General features: G+C 40.3%; 1 protein-coding gene across 1 annotated transcript in view; it reads left to right on the forward strand.

The window, feature by feature from the left end:
- The window catches only part of arhgap4b (Rho GTPase activating protein 4b), a 48,115-nt gene continuing 32,393 nt past the window's right edge, over positions 1–15,722 (forward strand). The window contains exons 1-4 of the mRNA XM_052091364.1: positions 1–311; positions 654–790; positions 9,459–9,966; positions 11,422–11,593. Of these exons, the coding sequence (XP_051947324.1) occupies positions 9,900–9,966; positions 11,422–11,593 (239 nt within the window). The 5' untranslated portion in view covers positions 1–311; positions 654–790; positions 9,459–9,899. The remainder of the gene's footprint in view (positions 312–653; positions 791–9,458; positions 9,967–11,421; positions 11,594–15,722) is intronic.

Raw genomic sequence — 15,722 nt, forward strand, 5'->3', positions numbered from 1 at the left:
CACACAGACTGACTGTTCAGCATGCGTGCGTGTGTGCGCACAAGAGAAGCATGCTGCATTTGTGAGCTTGTGTGTGTGCTTGAGGGAGAGACAGGGCTGTTTTATTTGTAGGCACGTATCAGAGAGAGAGAGAGTCGTCTATGTAGAATGAAGCAGAGGGAAAGAAGTCAAACTGGCTCCATGAAATCTATGTGACTCATACAGTGTTCTCTGCCTGTATCCACAAGAAAGGGAGGGAAAGCAAGGGAGGAGGAAAGGAAGAGAGAGAGCGAGAGAGAGAGAGACAGACAGACAGAACTACGGAGAATGAGGTAAGACTGGGCTTTGTTTATTATTTATTAATGTACATTTGTATTTTCATTAAACTCACAGTATGTCTACGCATAGAGCATCACTGCTGCCCTACCAAACACAGACAGTGGATGCTCTGTTGCTCACTGACATGTTTGTGTGTGTGTATATTGACCGCAAGCATTAGATGCATGCATTTTCTGTTCAATGTGTATGTCTTGGAGTGTGTTTATTTGTGTATGACAGTGAGCATTTATATCATGTACTGTATTTATTCTCCCTGCAAACTTATGCCATGAAAATGTGTGTGTCTGTTTGTGTGAGTGGATATTTTTGGCTGATCCATCCACCACTTCCTGCAGAGGTTACATGCTTTTGCGTACACAACTGATTTGTCATCGGTGCGCATGAGTGCCACCCAGGGGGTGAAAGCCACTAACAACTGCACACCGACTGGCTGCTTCCTCTTTCAGTGTGTCTCAGCATTGATCCTTATCAGGTAGTCCTTCCCACCTCTGTGTTTCAATTCTCCACCTCAGCACATCCCCTTTCACCTCCTCTACCTTGGTTGCATTGTCAACCACTGAGGGGTTCCATGTCCTTCCTCTTTCTCCTTTTTTCTCTTGTGTATCACTATAAAAACATTTTCATTATCAGTATTTATGTCTTTATGTTTTCCAGTGAAAATATCTAAACATCCTTGAAATAAGTCATCAAAATATATTCTTGATTACTTTTTCAGATAGTATATCTTGAATTAAAGGGGCACTCAGTAATTTTTTGGTTGTGTTTCGCTGACCGATATGGCAGTCCTGGATGTATACTGACACTTGTCGGCCTGGATGCAGCATCACACAAAAACAGTTACTGATGCTGTAGAAATAGCATGTTTATCGTTATCCATGTGTAATTATTCTGTGAGCAAAAGTGTCCAAAACAGGGAAGTTACTAAGATAAAGTGAAGAGCATTTTGCTGGTCATGTGATCTGTAATACTGTATGGTTGCCCCCATGTGGCAACCGGCTCCATGTAATATAAAACAGCTTATATTAAGCTACTGATAGGTCTCATTTGAGTGTATGTGATTTTAAAGGAACATTCCAGGTTCAATACAAGTTATGCTACAGCATTTGTGGCATAATATTGATGAGGCACTTAAAACGGAATCAATGGGGACCATCTGTAAATGTTAAATTACTCACTTTCAAAAGTATAGCCACAAGATGTAAATAATATGCATGTTAACATGGTTTTAGTGTGAAAATTATTTTAACCATTTCTGTTTAAAGTAATAGCTAATTTCACAACTTTGTTTCCATGAAGGTGTAAATGTCAAAAAGCCCTAAAATGAGTAAAGAAAAATTATGACTTCAAATAATACATGAGTTTAAAGTGAAGAATTAATGTAAGTCGTTAATACAATTATAAACTTCACATTTCTGTTTTAAACCCTCCAAAGATTGTCCCCATTCACTTCCATTGTAAGTGCCTCATTGTAATAAAGATTTTTGCTTTGTTTATAAAGTGGGAGAGCGAATTATCCAGTCATTTCAAATCCTCCAATTAGAGGGACACACCTGTGTAAATGTGGAAGTTTTTAATTGCTGTTTGTTCAAGTTCTTTTTTATGTCTGATGAAGGCCCTGAGGGTGGCCAAAACATTATGTATTTTTAAACAAATAAAATAGTAGCACTAATTGTGCTTAAAGAGTGTTTTTTTTTTTTTTTTAAGAAAAGGATGGACAAGTGGAAAATAATTTTTGGTGGTAATCAACATTATGCTACAAATGCTGTTGATTGAGCTTAAAGGTGATAATTTTTTCCCATTTAAAAAGTTTTACTTCTAACAAAATTAATTTTCTTTTGAAACCAATGTCTAAAATCATGACCAATCACATGAGTTGAAGACTTCAGTTATATTAGTAACCTTATAAAAGCTGTTTTATTGTACATGGCGAGGGTCCCCTCATGGGGGCTGCTATGTTAGAATCACATGACCAGCCGAATACTACTCGCTTAATCTCAGTAAACATCCTGATATTGGGCACTTTAAATCAGGGATTTAATTAAGCCTGGCTGGCTGTGAATAGTGAATTTCTACAATGGCATCTGTAACTGAAAACTATTGTGTTTAAACGATGAGGCATCCACATCACTAGGTGTCAGTGTAAGTCCAAGACAACGTGAACAAAAATTACTGAGTGCACCTTTAACTTGTATTGAACCCAGAATATTCCTTTAAGCAGATTTCAGTTATGAAAACTCACAGAATAAATGTAACATGTAATAATGGATAAAATAAAATGGTAGGTTTGGTCTTGGCAGTCTAGATCAGCTTATGCTGCTGCTACTGAGGAAATACAAAGAGAAGCTGTGTTAAGTATGTAAGGCATGCTGCTGCACAATTAGACATGCATAAGTCATTCTGCATCAAGGATTTAGGACATGCTGCTGCGGCACAATTGCACATAGCTATTGCACACAAATACAATCCCTATGAAGCAGATCTAGAAGGGTGGTGCTGGGGAGGAGGAGGGTTTCAGAGTGAAAACTTGCATGGCACGCTCAAGTGAGACCAGCTAGCTGCAGACAACTGAATTAAATGTTAGATAATCATAATACCCTAATTGATTGGCTTCACAGAATACATGTCAAGGGCCCTCTGCATGCGCAATGGAGAGTTTCATGACTGAACTTAGAATCGTTTTTCAAAAGTACTATAACAAATTGCACTTAAAATTGCAATAGGTAAGTTGTTTTTTTTTAATCTTGTTTTAAGCTTAAACTTCACATAATTTTGCTGGATTTGTGCTTTAAAACAAGAAATATCTACTTGTCAAAAGGGTAAGAAAAGTAAACATAGTATAGGCATACTCTGAAAACAAGTCTTTATAACTTTACAGTAATTTTGTTCCTTAAGTCAGTGTGTTGATTCTTATGTTTTTCAACTCATAAATGCACCTTTTCTTTCTTTACCTTCAACTGATCTTGCTCTTGTATCAAATCAGTTGGGTAAAGCGTGTGCTTGTATGGCCACAAATCACCTTAGTGATGAATTAATCCTCCCTGGAAAGAGGAATTGAAAATGAGAGTTATGAGTACTTCGAAGCAAAACTGGGGTTAAAATGACTTGTTGGATAAGATCAGAGCAGAGAAAGGAGAGATGTGTTCGCTCTGCCCACAGAGCTCATCACAAAGTCAGACTTCAGGGGAAGTGCAAAAAACACTGGGGGGACTCAAGCTGCTTAATATGGTATTAGAGTGTGTAAGAGAATGTGTGTCTGAGTTTGTTTTTCTGTACACACTCTGAAAAGAAGAGACAGTGCAGTAAAGTGAATCGTGATTGTCAGATAAGCAGCCTCATCTCAGCATGACCTTTATTCAGTTCCACATTTACTGCTCTGAGCTGACACTCAAATCTTTCTCTATCACAAATGCCATATCTTTTACACTTACATCCATTTTACTCAGAGGAAAATATTTTTGATTGGAGGTTGTTCTTTCATTGTTCAGGTGACCTAATGGAGATCTCAATTATGTTTCATTTAAGTATTACATTTATTTTAGATTTGTTTCTTAACATTTTTTTTTTTTAAAAAACGTAAATAAATAAATAAAAATAGACACTAATGAGACAATTGAAGACATGAAGTAAGAGTACTGTAGAGCTATAAAATGAATGTGAATTGCTCAAATGTTTCAGAATTCATTTTTAAATCTGACTTTTGATATTCACTTTTTGAATATTGGTACCTTGAAATTTCTGAGAATATGTTTAGTGATAGCCGTATGTATCCAGGCTATCAGCCAGGATATATCATCCAGGCTGATAAATCGGACAATATGCTAGAAGATTATTAGCCGATTACTGTGCCTGATTGGTCGATTAACAGAAATGTTATTTCCCCCTTGTGTCAGTTGCTAAATCTACCAAAAGCCTTGCCAATGTACAATTTCTGTTTCAAACAGGCTATTTTTTAGTTAATTTCAAGTAAATATTGTGTGAAGAAATGTTTATTTCATTTTGTATGTATAACTTAATTGATACAATTAAATTGTATTAGCCTGTATCTCACAAATATCAGCATCTCGCTCTCTAGTAATATTCATTAACATGAATAACCCACTAGAACTCACCATGAGTTTACTGGGTCTCTTTTCTCAGGAGAAAAATCTGAAAAGCAGAATAGAAGCAGTTTCTATTTGCTTTCCCTTAATCTCATTGCTGTCTATTAGAAATAACTGAGATATTAAAAGATCTAATCTGTGATTTTTCTTTCCTATGGGCAGTCATCAGTGCAAGCCACATCTTAATGAGCTTTTTAGTCTCAAGCAAGTCTCATGGGCAGTCTAGAAATGCACTTTATTGTAGTCAATAACATGAATGTGTATCATTATGGTAGTCAGCCCACTTTATTGGATGGATGGATGGACGTATATATATAGAGAGAGAGAGAGGCAGGCATGTGTTCATGTCACAGGATGCCTTGTATCAGGATTAGGAAAATCAAGAGAGGAGTTCAGGCTGAAATGTTCGAATTGATACATATGCAAGCATTAGAAATATCTGAAAAAAATCAGATTATAAAATGTGGCAGTATATATCACATACGTTTGGTCTAATGATTATTTAGCACATCGCAAATTAGGGGTAGTGTTTTAACAGTACCCTGCATGAGTACAGTTGTGTGCTTAAATGCGCTCCTTGTCTTCCTGGTGCACTTCATACGAAATTGAAGAATGAATGGGTGTGACATCATTTAGAACAATCTGCAGCGAAAGCCATTCACGCATCTACCCAAAGTAAGAAATTCCTCTATTATCATCATTCTTCTGACTGCATTTTGCCTATTAACACACTTTTATACACCCATCTTTGTAGTAGTATCATTGTAATCATAAATTACAAATAGAGATTAAACTGTGCTTATTATAGCTGCGTATAGTGTGTTAAGTCAATAGCTCCATGAATTCAAAAAGGTTATCAAGACAAATTAAAAATGTTCTACTGCATATATATTACTTTACATCATCATCGAGTGGTTACTCATATACTGAAGCATAAAGTCATTGATTACACATTTTACTCTCACATTAGTAAAGGTTTTACTGAGTGTCCTCATATTTAAATGTACTTCTAAATGCCTCCCACAGCGATGTGGCGGGTGTCTGAATGTTCGCAAACAGTATACAGCTGCTCAGCTGTTTAGAACTCCTTTTTACCCCTAAACGGAGAATGAAGAAGAACTTCTCCAGAAGTATATCCTTTAATTGTGGAAAATAGGAACTTTGAATGTAGGTTTTAGATATTTATTTTGTTTGTATAGAGATAATGGCATCTAATGTAAATATATGGCATGTTTTTTCTGGACAGTATTTATAGCAAAAGCGTTACAGCTGTACAATGTCCACCCTATTTCAAAGAACAGAAAAGTACCAAAACATCTCAGTGTATGGACTGTACTTGGCAAAGTGCATGACTTTTTCAAAGAAAATAACTATATAACTTCTGTATACACTGATAGAGAATCTATGAAACATGTAATCTATGAAAGTAGGAGAACATGTCATGAGTGTGGTGATAATATCAAAGGTGAAAACCTGTCACGGATGTGGTTTGAAAGTTGTAATGCATTATCAAAGATCACAACAGTTTCTGTGTAGTTGTGCAGTTGCTAGTGGGAAGCTCACTAATGCAGTTTAATATTGTGTAATTAGTGTTAGACAGTTGGAGTGTTTCCATGGTAAATGTTAGTTGGTGTATAAATTATATGGGTATGTTCATTCAAAATGTGACTTTCAGTTTTGTATTAGCATACTGGCAGAAAACAGTGGTGTCAGCTCTTTGTGTGTGTATGTGGATGTGCCCTGCCACAGCTTTCTTTACTGTGATTATGTTATATAAAGTATAGGCTAGTTAACCCCAAAATGAAAAGTCATAATTCCATTCCATGGAACACAAAAGGAAATTTTAGGCAGAATATCAAAGAGACTGTGACGGTCAAGCTCCAAAAACGATATAAAAGCATAATAAAAGGAGGCCATTCAACTCATGTGCTAAGTCTTCTGAAGGCATACATTAGCTTCATGTGAGGAATAGTCCGAAATTTGTTATTCACTAAAAGTCTTGCTTGACAAATGTAGTCACCATTTGCCTCCATGCTGAATAACGTTTTCTATATTTCACAGAAAAAATAATACAGGTTTATTAGGTCATTATTGTAGCAAGATGTATTTGACTATGTTTAGTGCTTTTGTCTGTGTGGCTGCAGCATCAATGACACTGAAAGAGAACAGCAGAGGTTTCAGCAATGGCTCTAAGTGTGTGTGTGTGAGGAGGCCCTGTGGTCTAGAGATAAGACTAGAGCTCATCCTCATCCCTGCCTCCACTGGGAGCGTAAAACAGGATTGATCCCATGGATCTCAAATTCCCCTGGGTTTCTTTAACTCAATACAGCAGACAGATCAAGTTTAAACATGCACATTCACTCAGTCAGGACACTGGACCCGTCCTCAGACAGGCATTCCACTGCTGGATCAATACATGCCTACTTTTGTGAAGCCTATCTATAAAATAATGAAATCACCACCATTAATGTGCTGATTTGTGAATTCTAAATGCATTATGCAATTAAATGAGGAAAGGAGTGGAAAACCACTACTTTTCTATTCATATCATAGAAGGGTTTATTATTTCAAATGCTTTATCCTTTCTTACAAAATAGACCAAGTGTATCAAAAAACCATTGATATACAGCAGTGCTCGCATATACTATTGCATTACAATTAATCACCATTGTGCACAAATCTGTGTATGTGAATCAATAATAGCATTATCATAATGAAGTCTCTGCTGAGTTCTGATTGGCTTGCTGAGGTTTTGACCTCTAACCACTCTGAAGGAAGAGAGGGGCATGCTGCCACAGTGGCAGTGACAGAGCGCATGATGTGTCTGACATGTGTAAAAATACATGTTTATTTAACCCAAATGTGTAGTACAAATGTATTTATTTAGATTTTTTTCAAGGATTTTCAAAATATTACGATTTTAATCTCATAATGCTACGACTTTATTCTCGTAATATTTATTTTTATTCTCAAAATATTTCAACTTTAATCTCATAATGCTTCAACTTTAATGTCGTAATCTCATTACGAATATTGTCATCATTTTTACTTTATTCTCAAAATATTACGACTTCAATCTCATAATGCTATGACTTTGTAATTGTAACATTGACTTTATTTTCAAAATAATAAAATTTAATTCTCTAAATCTTAGATAAAAAAAAAAAATATCCTGACACTAAACTATACAACTTTTAAAGGTAGAAGAGAACTCTTCCCATATACTCTGCTGTTGGTGTCACAGGCAGTGCATTCATTCAAGCCAAACTATTTTGGTCCAAATGCATCTATCAATTAGCAATATGGCTAATGCTAATGTAGTATTTGGCCCAGTGTTTGTTCCATATTTTTGAGTGGTAAATAGGATAATATTAACAATTCTGGTACTGTGTTGCTTTGCCAAATGATGGCCAGTGTAAAATCTAGGCCCTGAAGCAAAACCTCTTGACAACCTCTGGCATTCTAGCCACTCGCAATGTGATTCAATTTATGTAAAAGTAATCATATATAAACGTATGTACACATAAACGTACATAACTCAACTGTGCCTTCATGAGGACGGCTACATCTGCCTCTTAATTCACAGAATATCACCTTACATTGTGTGATACCCAAAAGTCTTAATGCACCATGCTAGAGCAGCACTTTCCAGTATGACTATAACTGTGTGTGTGTGTGTGTGTGTGTGTGTGTGTTTGTGCTGAGAGCCATGATGATTCAGGTCCCTCCACCCTCTCACAAGACCAACGGCCATCACTGGCGCAATTCACAGGAACTCCAGCACACTTGAGGCAGCCATCCTGTGACAAACAATCAGTCACATACGTCTGTAAGAAAACAGAGCTTCTTATAACCCCCCACCCTCCACGTTTTGACGGTTATCAGCTCTTGCCTAGTTGTTTCTTTTTTTGAAAAGAGTGAGTGAATAATTAATTTAGGATTGACAGGATGTGTTTATTTGAGAATCTTTCTGAATCACACTGCAGAAGACAAACAGGATGTGGGCAGGTGTGCGCAGTTTTGTTAACTGTTTTTTGTCTGTTGGAAGGGCCCAAGATGCATCAGGTTGAATTAAAAACTCTCTCTTCCTCTCCTGTATCTCAGTGTTTCTCTCATCTTACATTTCTATGTTTACTTCCATATTTCATTTATTGTTCGTGTTTGTGTACTCCTTTTATACAGTGGTACTCACAAGTCTGAGTTCACGTAGAAATTCAAAATCTAATTTAAACCTGGAAGTAAACAGAATTATGAGACATGTAAACAGCGATGCATTATGACATTAATAAATAAGTAATGTTAAAAGATACTTATTTCTAGGTAACACACACACATTATATATGTATATATATATTTATTTAGTAGATGTATCATGTTAATAAACATATCTACATTTTGTTTCTGGAAAACTCTGATTACCTGGAAAACTGAAAAGTCAAAATTACTGTTTACGAAAATGAATTGCAGCATAATTTATTCCGTGAGCATTGTCCAACATCAGGGGGATACCAAGACTAAGTAAGAAGTATTTAACTAGTCATGTGATCTGAACTTGGTGGCCCCCATGAGAAAATCCACTCCATATAAAATAAAACAAACTATCTTTAAACTATCTTTCAAAAGTACCATTCATTTCTTCATGTGTTAAACTTTTTTAATGAGGCAAAAATTATTGAGTGCACCTTCAATGCTCTTTGTTTGGCCAGTGTGTGAGATGTAGATGTAAATTGTATATGTAAATGCTATTGACCATGTTAATTTGTACAAAAGGTTAGATTTCCTTGCATCCATTGAAGGACAGAAGATACTCTTGGAAAATGCTCAAATCATGCTGTGAAGTCCATGCCAACTGGAGTGCATGCTACTGTCATTAAAGCAAAAGGGAGACATCAAATAAGATGTTTTCAATTCAATGTTTCACAAACTTATAATCTAATTTGCAAGGGAAAAAATATTATTCAATAAGACAAATGCAAAATGGAAGTATTTTCGCACACAACTTCCCTAACTGTATTTCTCTCTCTCTCCTTTCCATGCAAGGACAATCACGATTAACCACGGTCTCAGGAAACAGACGAAAACTATCAGGCCCATGCAAAGCTCCCATATTCACTGCCCTGAAAATGAAACTGTGAATACACACACTGAGTGCTGAGAGAACTGCTTAAATTGGAGCTCACTACAGTGTCCACACACACATGCACACAGAGACTTCCCTGTTCCGTTTTCACTGAAAGCACAGATTGAAAGACAGCGTTTTTCTTTAGTTGCCATGAACTCCAGACTGTACGTGAAGATTCTCTCTGTAATATAATGGAAATATAACTACTTTTAGCAAAGAACCAAAACAACAGCACCACATTGGAATAGTAATTAAACCGTTTCATTGTGGAGACAACAAAAACCTTTGTGTGATCACTGTGAACCAGACACTTCGGGCCTGACCAAGTCAAAGGGAGAGCTACATGAGCAAGGGAGACCATGATATCACATGGAAAACTGAGAAAGGAAAGGGGGAGTCTGGTGGAGTATGAGACACAAATCAAAGGTAAATGTAATGTAGTTCAATATTATGCTCCCTTTAATCTCTCTCTCATTCAAGCTGTATAGACTAATGTACTAAGTACTTCCCTACATGTAATGGGGCGCTCTGTGGTCTTTTTTTGTTTATGTTGCGCTGGATAATATGGAAACCATTTGGGATATATACTGACACCTAGCATGGATGCTGCATCATGCAAAAAGTCTTTGCTGACTGATGCCATTAGAACAGCTAATGAATCCAGCGATGATTAAATTGCAACAAAAACATTTTCTTAATCAGTATTTTTGTCTCTTTTCCAGTAAATACGTCTAAACATTTTTTAAATAAGATACATTTAATTAAGCAAAAATGCATAGTCAATTTCAGAGACTATATCTTGAATAATTTTTATTTTTCTTACCTCATTGCCAAATTGCTTTCTCTTGTTTTAATATATATCTATATATAGTCAGGAATTCAAGGCACATAAGTTGTAATTAGTGAAAACAAGTGCGAGAGCGTTTACAATCACAGGATTTACAAGGTTAACAGTGAGATCAGTGGTTAAGGTGATATCACACAGAAGAGAAGCTTCACAAACTGAAGAAAAGTTAACAGGGGAAACAGCAGGGTAAGAACTAAACCGATATTGACAAAGATCAAGCGCAAACACAGACAGGTAAATAAACACAGCAAGTCTTTTGTGTGAGACTTGACAGTGAAGTGGCGTGAAAGTGAGTTATTTATGCAGGCAGTGATGAGCGAGTGAATAGAGTGCAAGTGCCATGAATTAGAAATCGGGTGATGAGGAGCGGAGCGCTGAGGGAGGTGGAGAGCCAGAGGGAGGTGTTTTTGATATATATATATATATATATCAAAAAAAAAAAAAAAAATATATATATATATATATATATATATATATATATATATATATATATATATATACCTCCCTCAGCTCTGCTCTTCGTCAAGCAGTTTCTAATTCACCACACCTGCACTCTAGTCTCTCGCTCATCACTACTATTATATATATATCAATATATATCAATATTTTGTTACTAGAATACAAGTCAAAAATTCTGATTAAGAAAATGAATTGCAGCATAATTTATTTCTTGTGCAACATTGTCCAACATCAGGGGGGTACCAAGACAAAGTGATAAGCGTTTAACTAGTCATGCGATCTTTCAAAAGTACTATTAATTTCTTCATGTGTTAATTTTTTTTTTTAATGAAGCAAAAATGACTGAGAGCACCTTTAATGCTTTGTGTTTTCCCGGTGTGTGAGATGAAGGCCTGGCGTGTAATCTGAGGTTGTATTTATAGCCAGTATTAGGAATGATGTCTTCCCTCATCCAATCAGCTCTCATCCCAAGCTAGGGACACTGGTGCAGGGGCCTAGAAAGTCATCATGCCCCTTTTATGCTGAAATCCATCCATCCATACATTCTCATCTCTCTCCCTCTATCTCTTGCTCAGAGGTACGTGGTCAGCTCTCGGAGCAGCTGAAAATCTTGGATGCGCAGCTAGAGGTGAAAACACAGCAGCTGCAGGATCTAAGCGAGTACTTACGCAGACGGGGTGAGATTGAGGCAGAGTACGCCCGCTCTCTGGAGAAACTCAGCGAGAAATTCACCGTCAAGACCAAAAGGTACCCATGGTGCTTTTAGCATTATGAAGTAAAAAGCTCACATGCTCCAGACACATTGAGACGTGGTGCTCATGCAGGAGAGGCAGGTTTGATTCTGACCTGCATTGTGGGCAGATACAGTTTTTCTTGGTTGTTGGCAGATAAGACATTCCACGCTTCTTGGAGAATTTGCCACAGTTCTTCTATCTATTTCGGCTGTCTCAATTGCTTCTGTCTCTTATTGTAATCCCAGACTGACTCAATAGTCAGTGGGGGGCTCTGTGGGGACCATGCCATCTGTTGCAGGGTTCGCTGTTCTTCTATTCTATTTGCAATAGAAATGCTTGGGAGTCTAAAATGTATGTTTCCTATTGACACACAAAAGCTGCATATATAAATAACCATCTTAAGACAAATGTTTTTGTCAAGGATCTTATGTGCCTAAGACTTTTGCACTGTACTGTGTGTGTGTGTGTGTGTGTGTGTATGTATGTGTATGTATTATATATTAATAATAATAATTCCTTACAGTCATAGAGTGCTTTTCTAGGCATTCAAATTGCTTAACATTGTATAGGGGAAACTTCTCAACCACCACCATTGTGCAGCAGCATCCACCTGATGATGCGACAGCAACCATAGTGCACCAGAATGCCCACCACACACTATCTATGGTGGAGAGGAGATGATATACATATGTATGTATGTGTGTGTGTGTGTGTGTGTGTATATATATATATACACACACACACACACTTAAGCGTTCTTTACTAGGACCATATTGTTCCTAATAAAGTACTCAGGTTCAAGTCTGGGCTCTGGCTGGGCCTCTCAAGGACATTCACAGAGTTGTCCCGTAGCCAATCTTTTGTTATCTTGGCTGTGTGCTTAGGGTTGTTTTTCTGTTGGAAGATGAACCTTCACCCCAGTCTGAGGTCCAGAGCTCTGAAGCAGGTTTTCATCAAGGATGTCTCTGTACATTGCTGCGTTCATCTTTCCCTCGATCCTGACTAGTCTTCCAGTTCCTGCCGCTTAAAAACATCCCCACAGCATGATGCTGTCTATATAAGGTATATAAGGTATATAAGAGCATGTAGATCCATCCATAAAACTGCTGAAGGTGTGTTACTCTATAAAATAAACTCCCCACAAAAAAAGAGTGCAGATTCCTGAAACAGTCAAGCGAATGTCCAGTGAGCCGGTCCACTCGGCTACAACGTGAGTACAACAAGATGACTTACTCCATTAACTTTATGAAGGACATCATTTGCTGTGGGCTTGTGAATGTTTTACTGCCATCCTTAGCATCTATTCTCAATTTGGCCGGGAATATCAGTGCAAAAGCGACCTTCCGTTGGTGTAAAAGTTTCTTGAATTTCTTGAATCGATCATGCATAATCGATCACTCTTGTCGAGTTCGCAAAGTCTGGGAACAAGAAAATGCTGTGGTTCTTCCAAGAAAGCCTTCCTTTACTCCTCGCCTTGCATAACACAAGATCTTTATCGAATGATCTTAGAAATTTGGCCAGAATTGATTGGGGCCTGTCTCCCTCCATGGATTGCCGAGCAGAAACCCTGTGAGCTTGCTTGATTTCCAGCTAATGACCTGCTGTGTCAAGCAGATTCGGAAAGAGCCCATCCAGGAATTTCACCATGTCCTGTCCCTCTACTCCCTCAGGAATTCCAACGATACTGACGTTATTCCGCCTGCTATGGTTTTCCATGTCCTCCATCTTCTCCCAGACAAGCTCTAAATCTACCTTGGTTGCTAGTGGATTATAATATCATTCCCTCTCTGATGACTCCATGTAATCGATCCGTTTCCTGACATCCCCCACTCTTGTAACCACATCAGTGAACTTCACCTCCATGGCGGTGATCGATGTATCACAGCAAGATCCACCTTCGTTAGTGTCATGTTCATTGTTGTCCTTTGTTCTTTTGTGTACTTTTATTTTGAAAATTCCTGTTCAGTTCCTAGTTTTGTCACATCCTGTTTTCCCTCCATGTTTTGTATCTGGGTTTTATTGGTTCATTGTTTGATTACCTTGATTCAGTTCTTGTTTGTCATTGGTTTTAGTTAATTATCTTGTTATCCTGTTTCAGAGTTCTGTTTGTTGATTGGCCTTGTTACCCTTGTCCTTGTGTGTTTAAACCCTGTTTGTTCCTTCATTCCCTGGTCGGTCGTTGAATGTTGTTGTACGTGAATGTTATGGTTGTTTCTCCTGCCTGTGGATGTTTTTCATGTTCATGTTGTTTTCCCCTCGTGGATATTTCTTTGTTCCTGTTTGTTTGCCCTCACTTTGATTTATAATAAAGAACCTGCTTTTGGATCCGCACCTCCTCGTCTGCCTTCACTCCTACATTCGTTACAGAACGACCGACCACACTATGGATCCAGCGGTTCAGCAAGCGAACTACCAGCTGCTTTGCCTAAAGCAAGAGGACCGACCGATGGAGGACCACATCCGTGACTTCCTTGAGCTGGCAAACATCTCCGACTTCCCGGACTCGGCCTTGGTGGTTTTCTTCTGTAACCTGAACCCCTCACTGAAGGAGCGGTTGCCACCGTCGACACGCGGCTGGACGCTCTGTGATTTTGTGGCGGAGACGCTGCTGGTATGCGGCTCGCCACTTACTGTGGATGTTGTGGATGAGGATCCTGCCTCCCCTCCCACGGCGGTGACTCTCCAGTCGTCCCTATCTCTCCCTGTCACGCCAGCCCCTACGGTCAGTGTCCAAACCCCCATGCCTGTTGCCGTCATCGAGCCTGCACGGTCCACTTCATCTGCCCGGAGGAGGGTGAGAAGACGGGCTTCTGCCTCCCGGTTCGCGCCTGCCCCGGTCTGCGAGCCAGAGCCCACGCATGTCACGGTGAGCGAGCCAGAGCCCACGCATGTCACGGTGAGCGAGCCAGAGCCCACGCATGTCACGGTGAGCGAGCCAGAGCCCACGCATGTCACGGTGAGCGAGCCAGAGCCCACGCATGTCACTGTGAGCGATCCTGAGTCCTCGTCAGCCACGGTCAGCGAACCCAAGCCAGCGCATGCCTCGGTCACCCAGCCAGTACCTGTCGCCTCAGAAGTCAGTGAGCCAGTGCCGATAGCCTCAAACGTCAATGAGCCAGTGCCTGTAGCCTCAGATATCCGTGAGCCAGTGCCTGTAGCCTCGACCGTCCCTGAGCCAGCGCCTGTAGCCTCGACCGTCCCTGAGCCAGCGCCTGTAGCCTCGACCGTCCCAGAGCCAGCGCCTGTAGCCTCGACCGTCCCAGAGCCAGCGCCTGTAGCCTCGACCGTCCCAGAGCCAGCGCCAGCAGCCATGACCGTCCAAGAGCCAGCGCCTCCCGAGCCTTCCAGGGCTCCCCCTCTCAAGTCTCTCGAGTCTTCTAGGGCTCCTCCTCCCGAGCTTTCCAGAGCTCCGCCTACCGAGTTTCCCGAGCTTTCCAGAGCTCCGCCTTCCGAGTTTCCCGAGCTTTCCAGAGCTTCGCCTTCCGAGTTACCCAAGCTTTCCAGAGCTCCGCCTTCCGAGTTACCCGAGCTTACCAGAGCTCCGCCTTCCGAGCTTTCCAGGGCCCCGCCTACCGAGCATCCTGAGCTTTCCAGAGCTCCGCCTCCCGAGCTTCCCGAGCTTTCCAGGGCTCCCCCTCTCAAGTCTCTCGAGTCTTCTAGGGCTCCTCCTCCCGAGCTTTCCAGAGCTCCGCCTACCGAGTTTCCCGAGCTTTCCAGAGCTCCACCTTCCGAGTTTCCCGAGCTTTCCAGAGCTCCGCCTTCCGAGTTACCCGAGCTTTCCAGAGCTCCGCCTTCCGAGTTACCCGAGCTTTCCAGAGCTCCGCCTTCCGAGTTACCCAAGCTTACCAGAGCTCCGCCATCCGAGCCTCCTAGGGCTCCGCCTCTCAAGTCTCTCGAGTCTTCCAGGGCTCCGTCTCTCAAGTCTCCCGAGCTTTCCAGAGCTCCTCTCGAGCCTCCTGGGGCTCCGCCTCTCAAGCCCCTCGAGCCTTCCAGGGCTCGCCTCTCAAGTCTCTCGAGCCTTCCAGGGCTCCGCCACTGAAGCCTCTCGAGCCTTCCAGGGCTCCGCCTCCCAAGTATCTCGAGCCTTCCAAGGCTCCGCCTCCCAAGTCTCTCGAGTCTTCTAGGGCTCCGCCCCTCAAGCT

The sequence above is a fragment of the Xyrauchen texanus genome, chromosome 25 (assembly GCF_025860055.1).
Source record: "Xyrauchen texanus isolate HMW12.3.18 chromosome 25, RBS_HiC_50CHRs, whole genome shotgun sequence".
NCBI classification, from domain to species: domain Eukaryota; kingdom Metazoa; phylum Chordata; class Actinopteri; order Cypriniformes; family Catostomidae; genus Xyrauchen; species Xyrauchen texanus.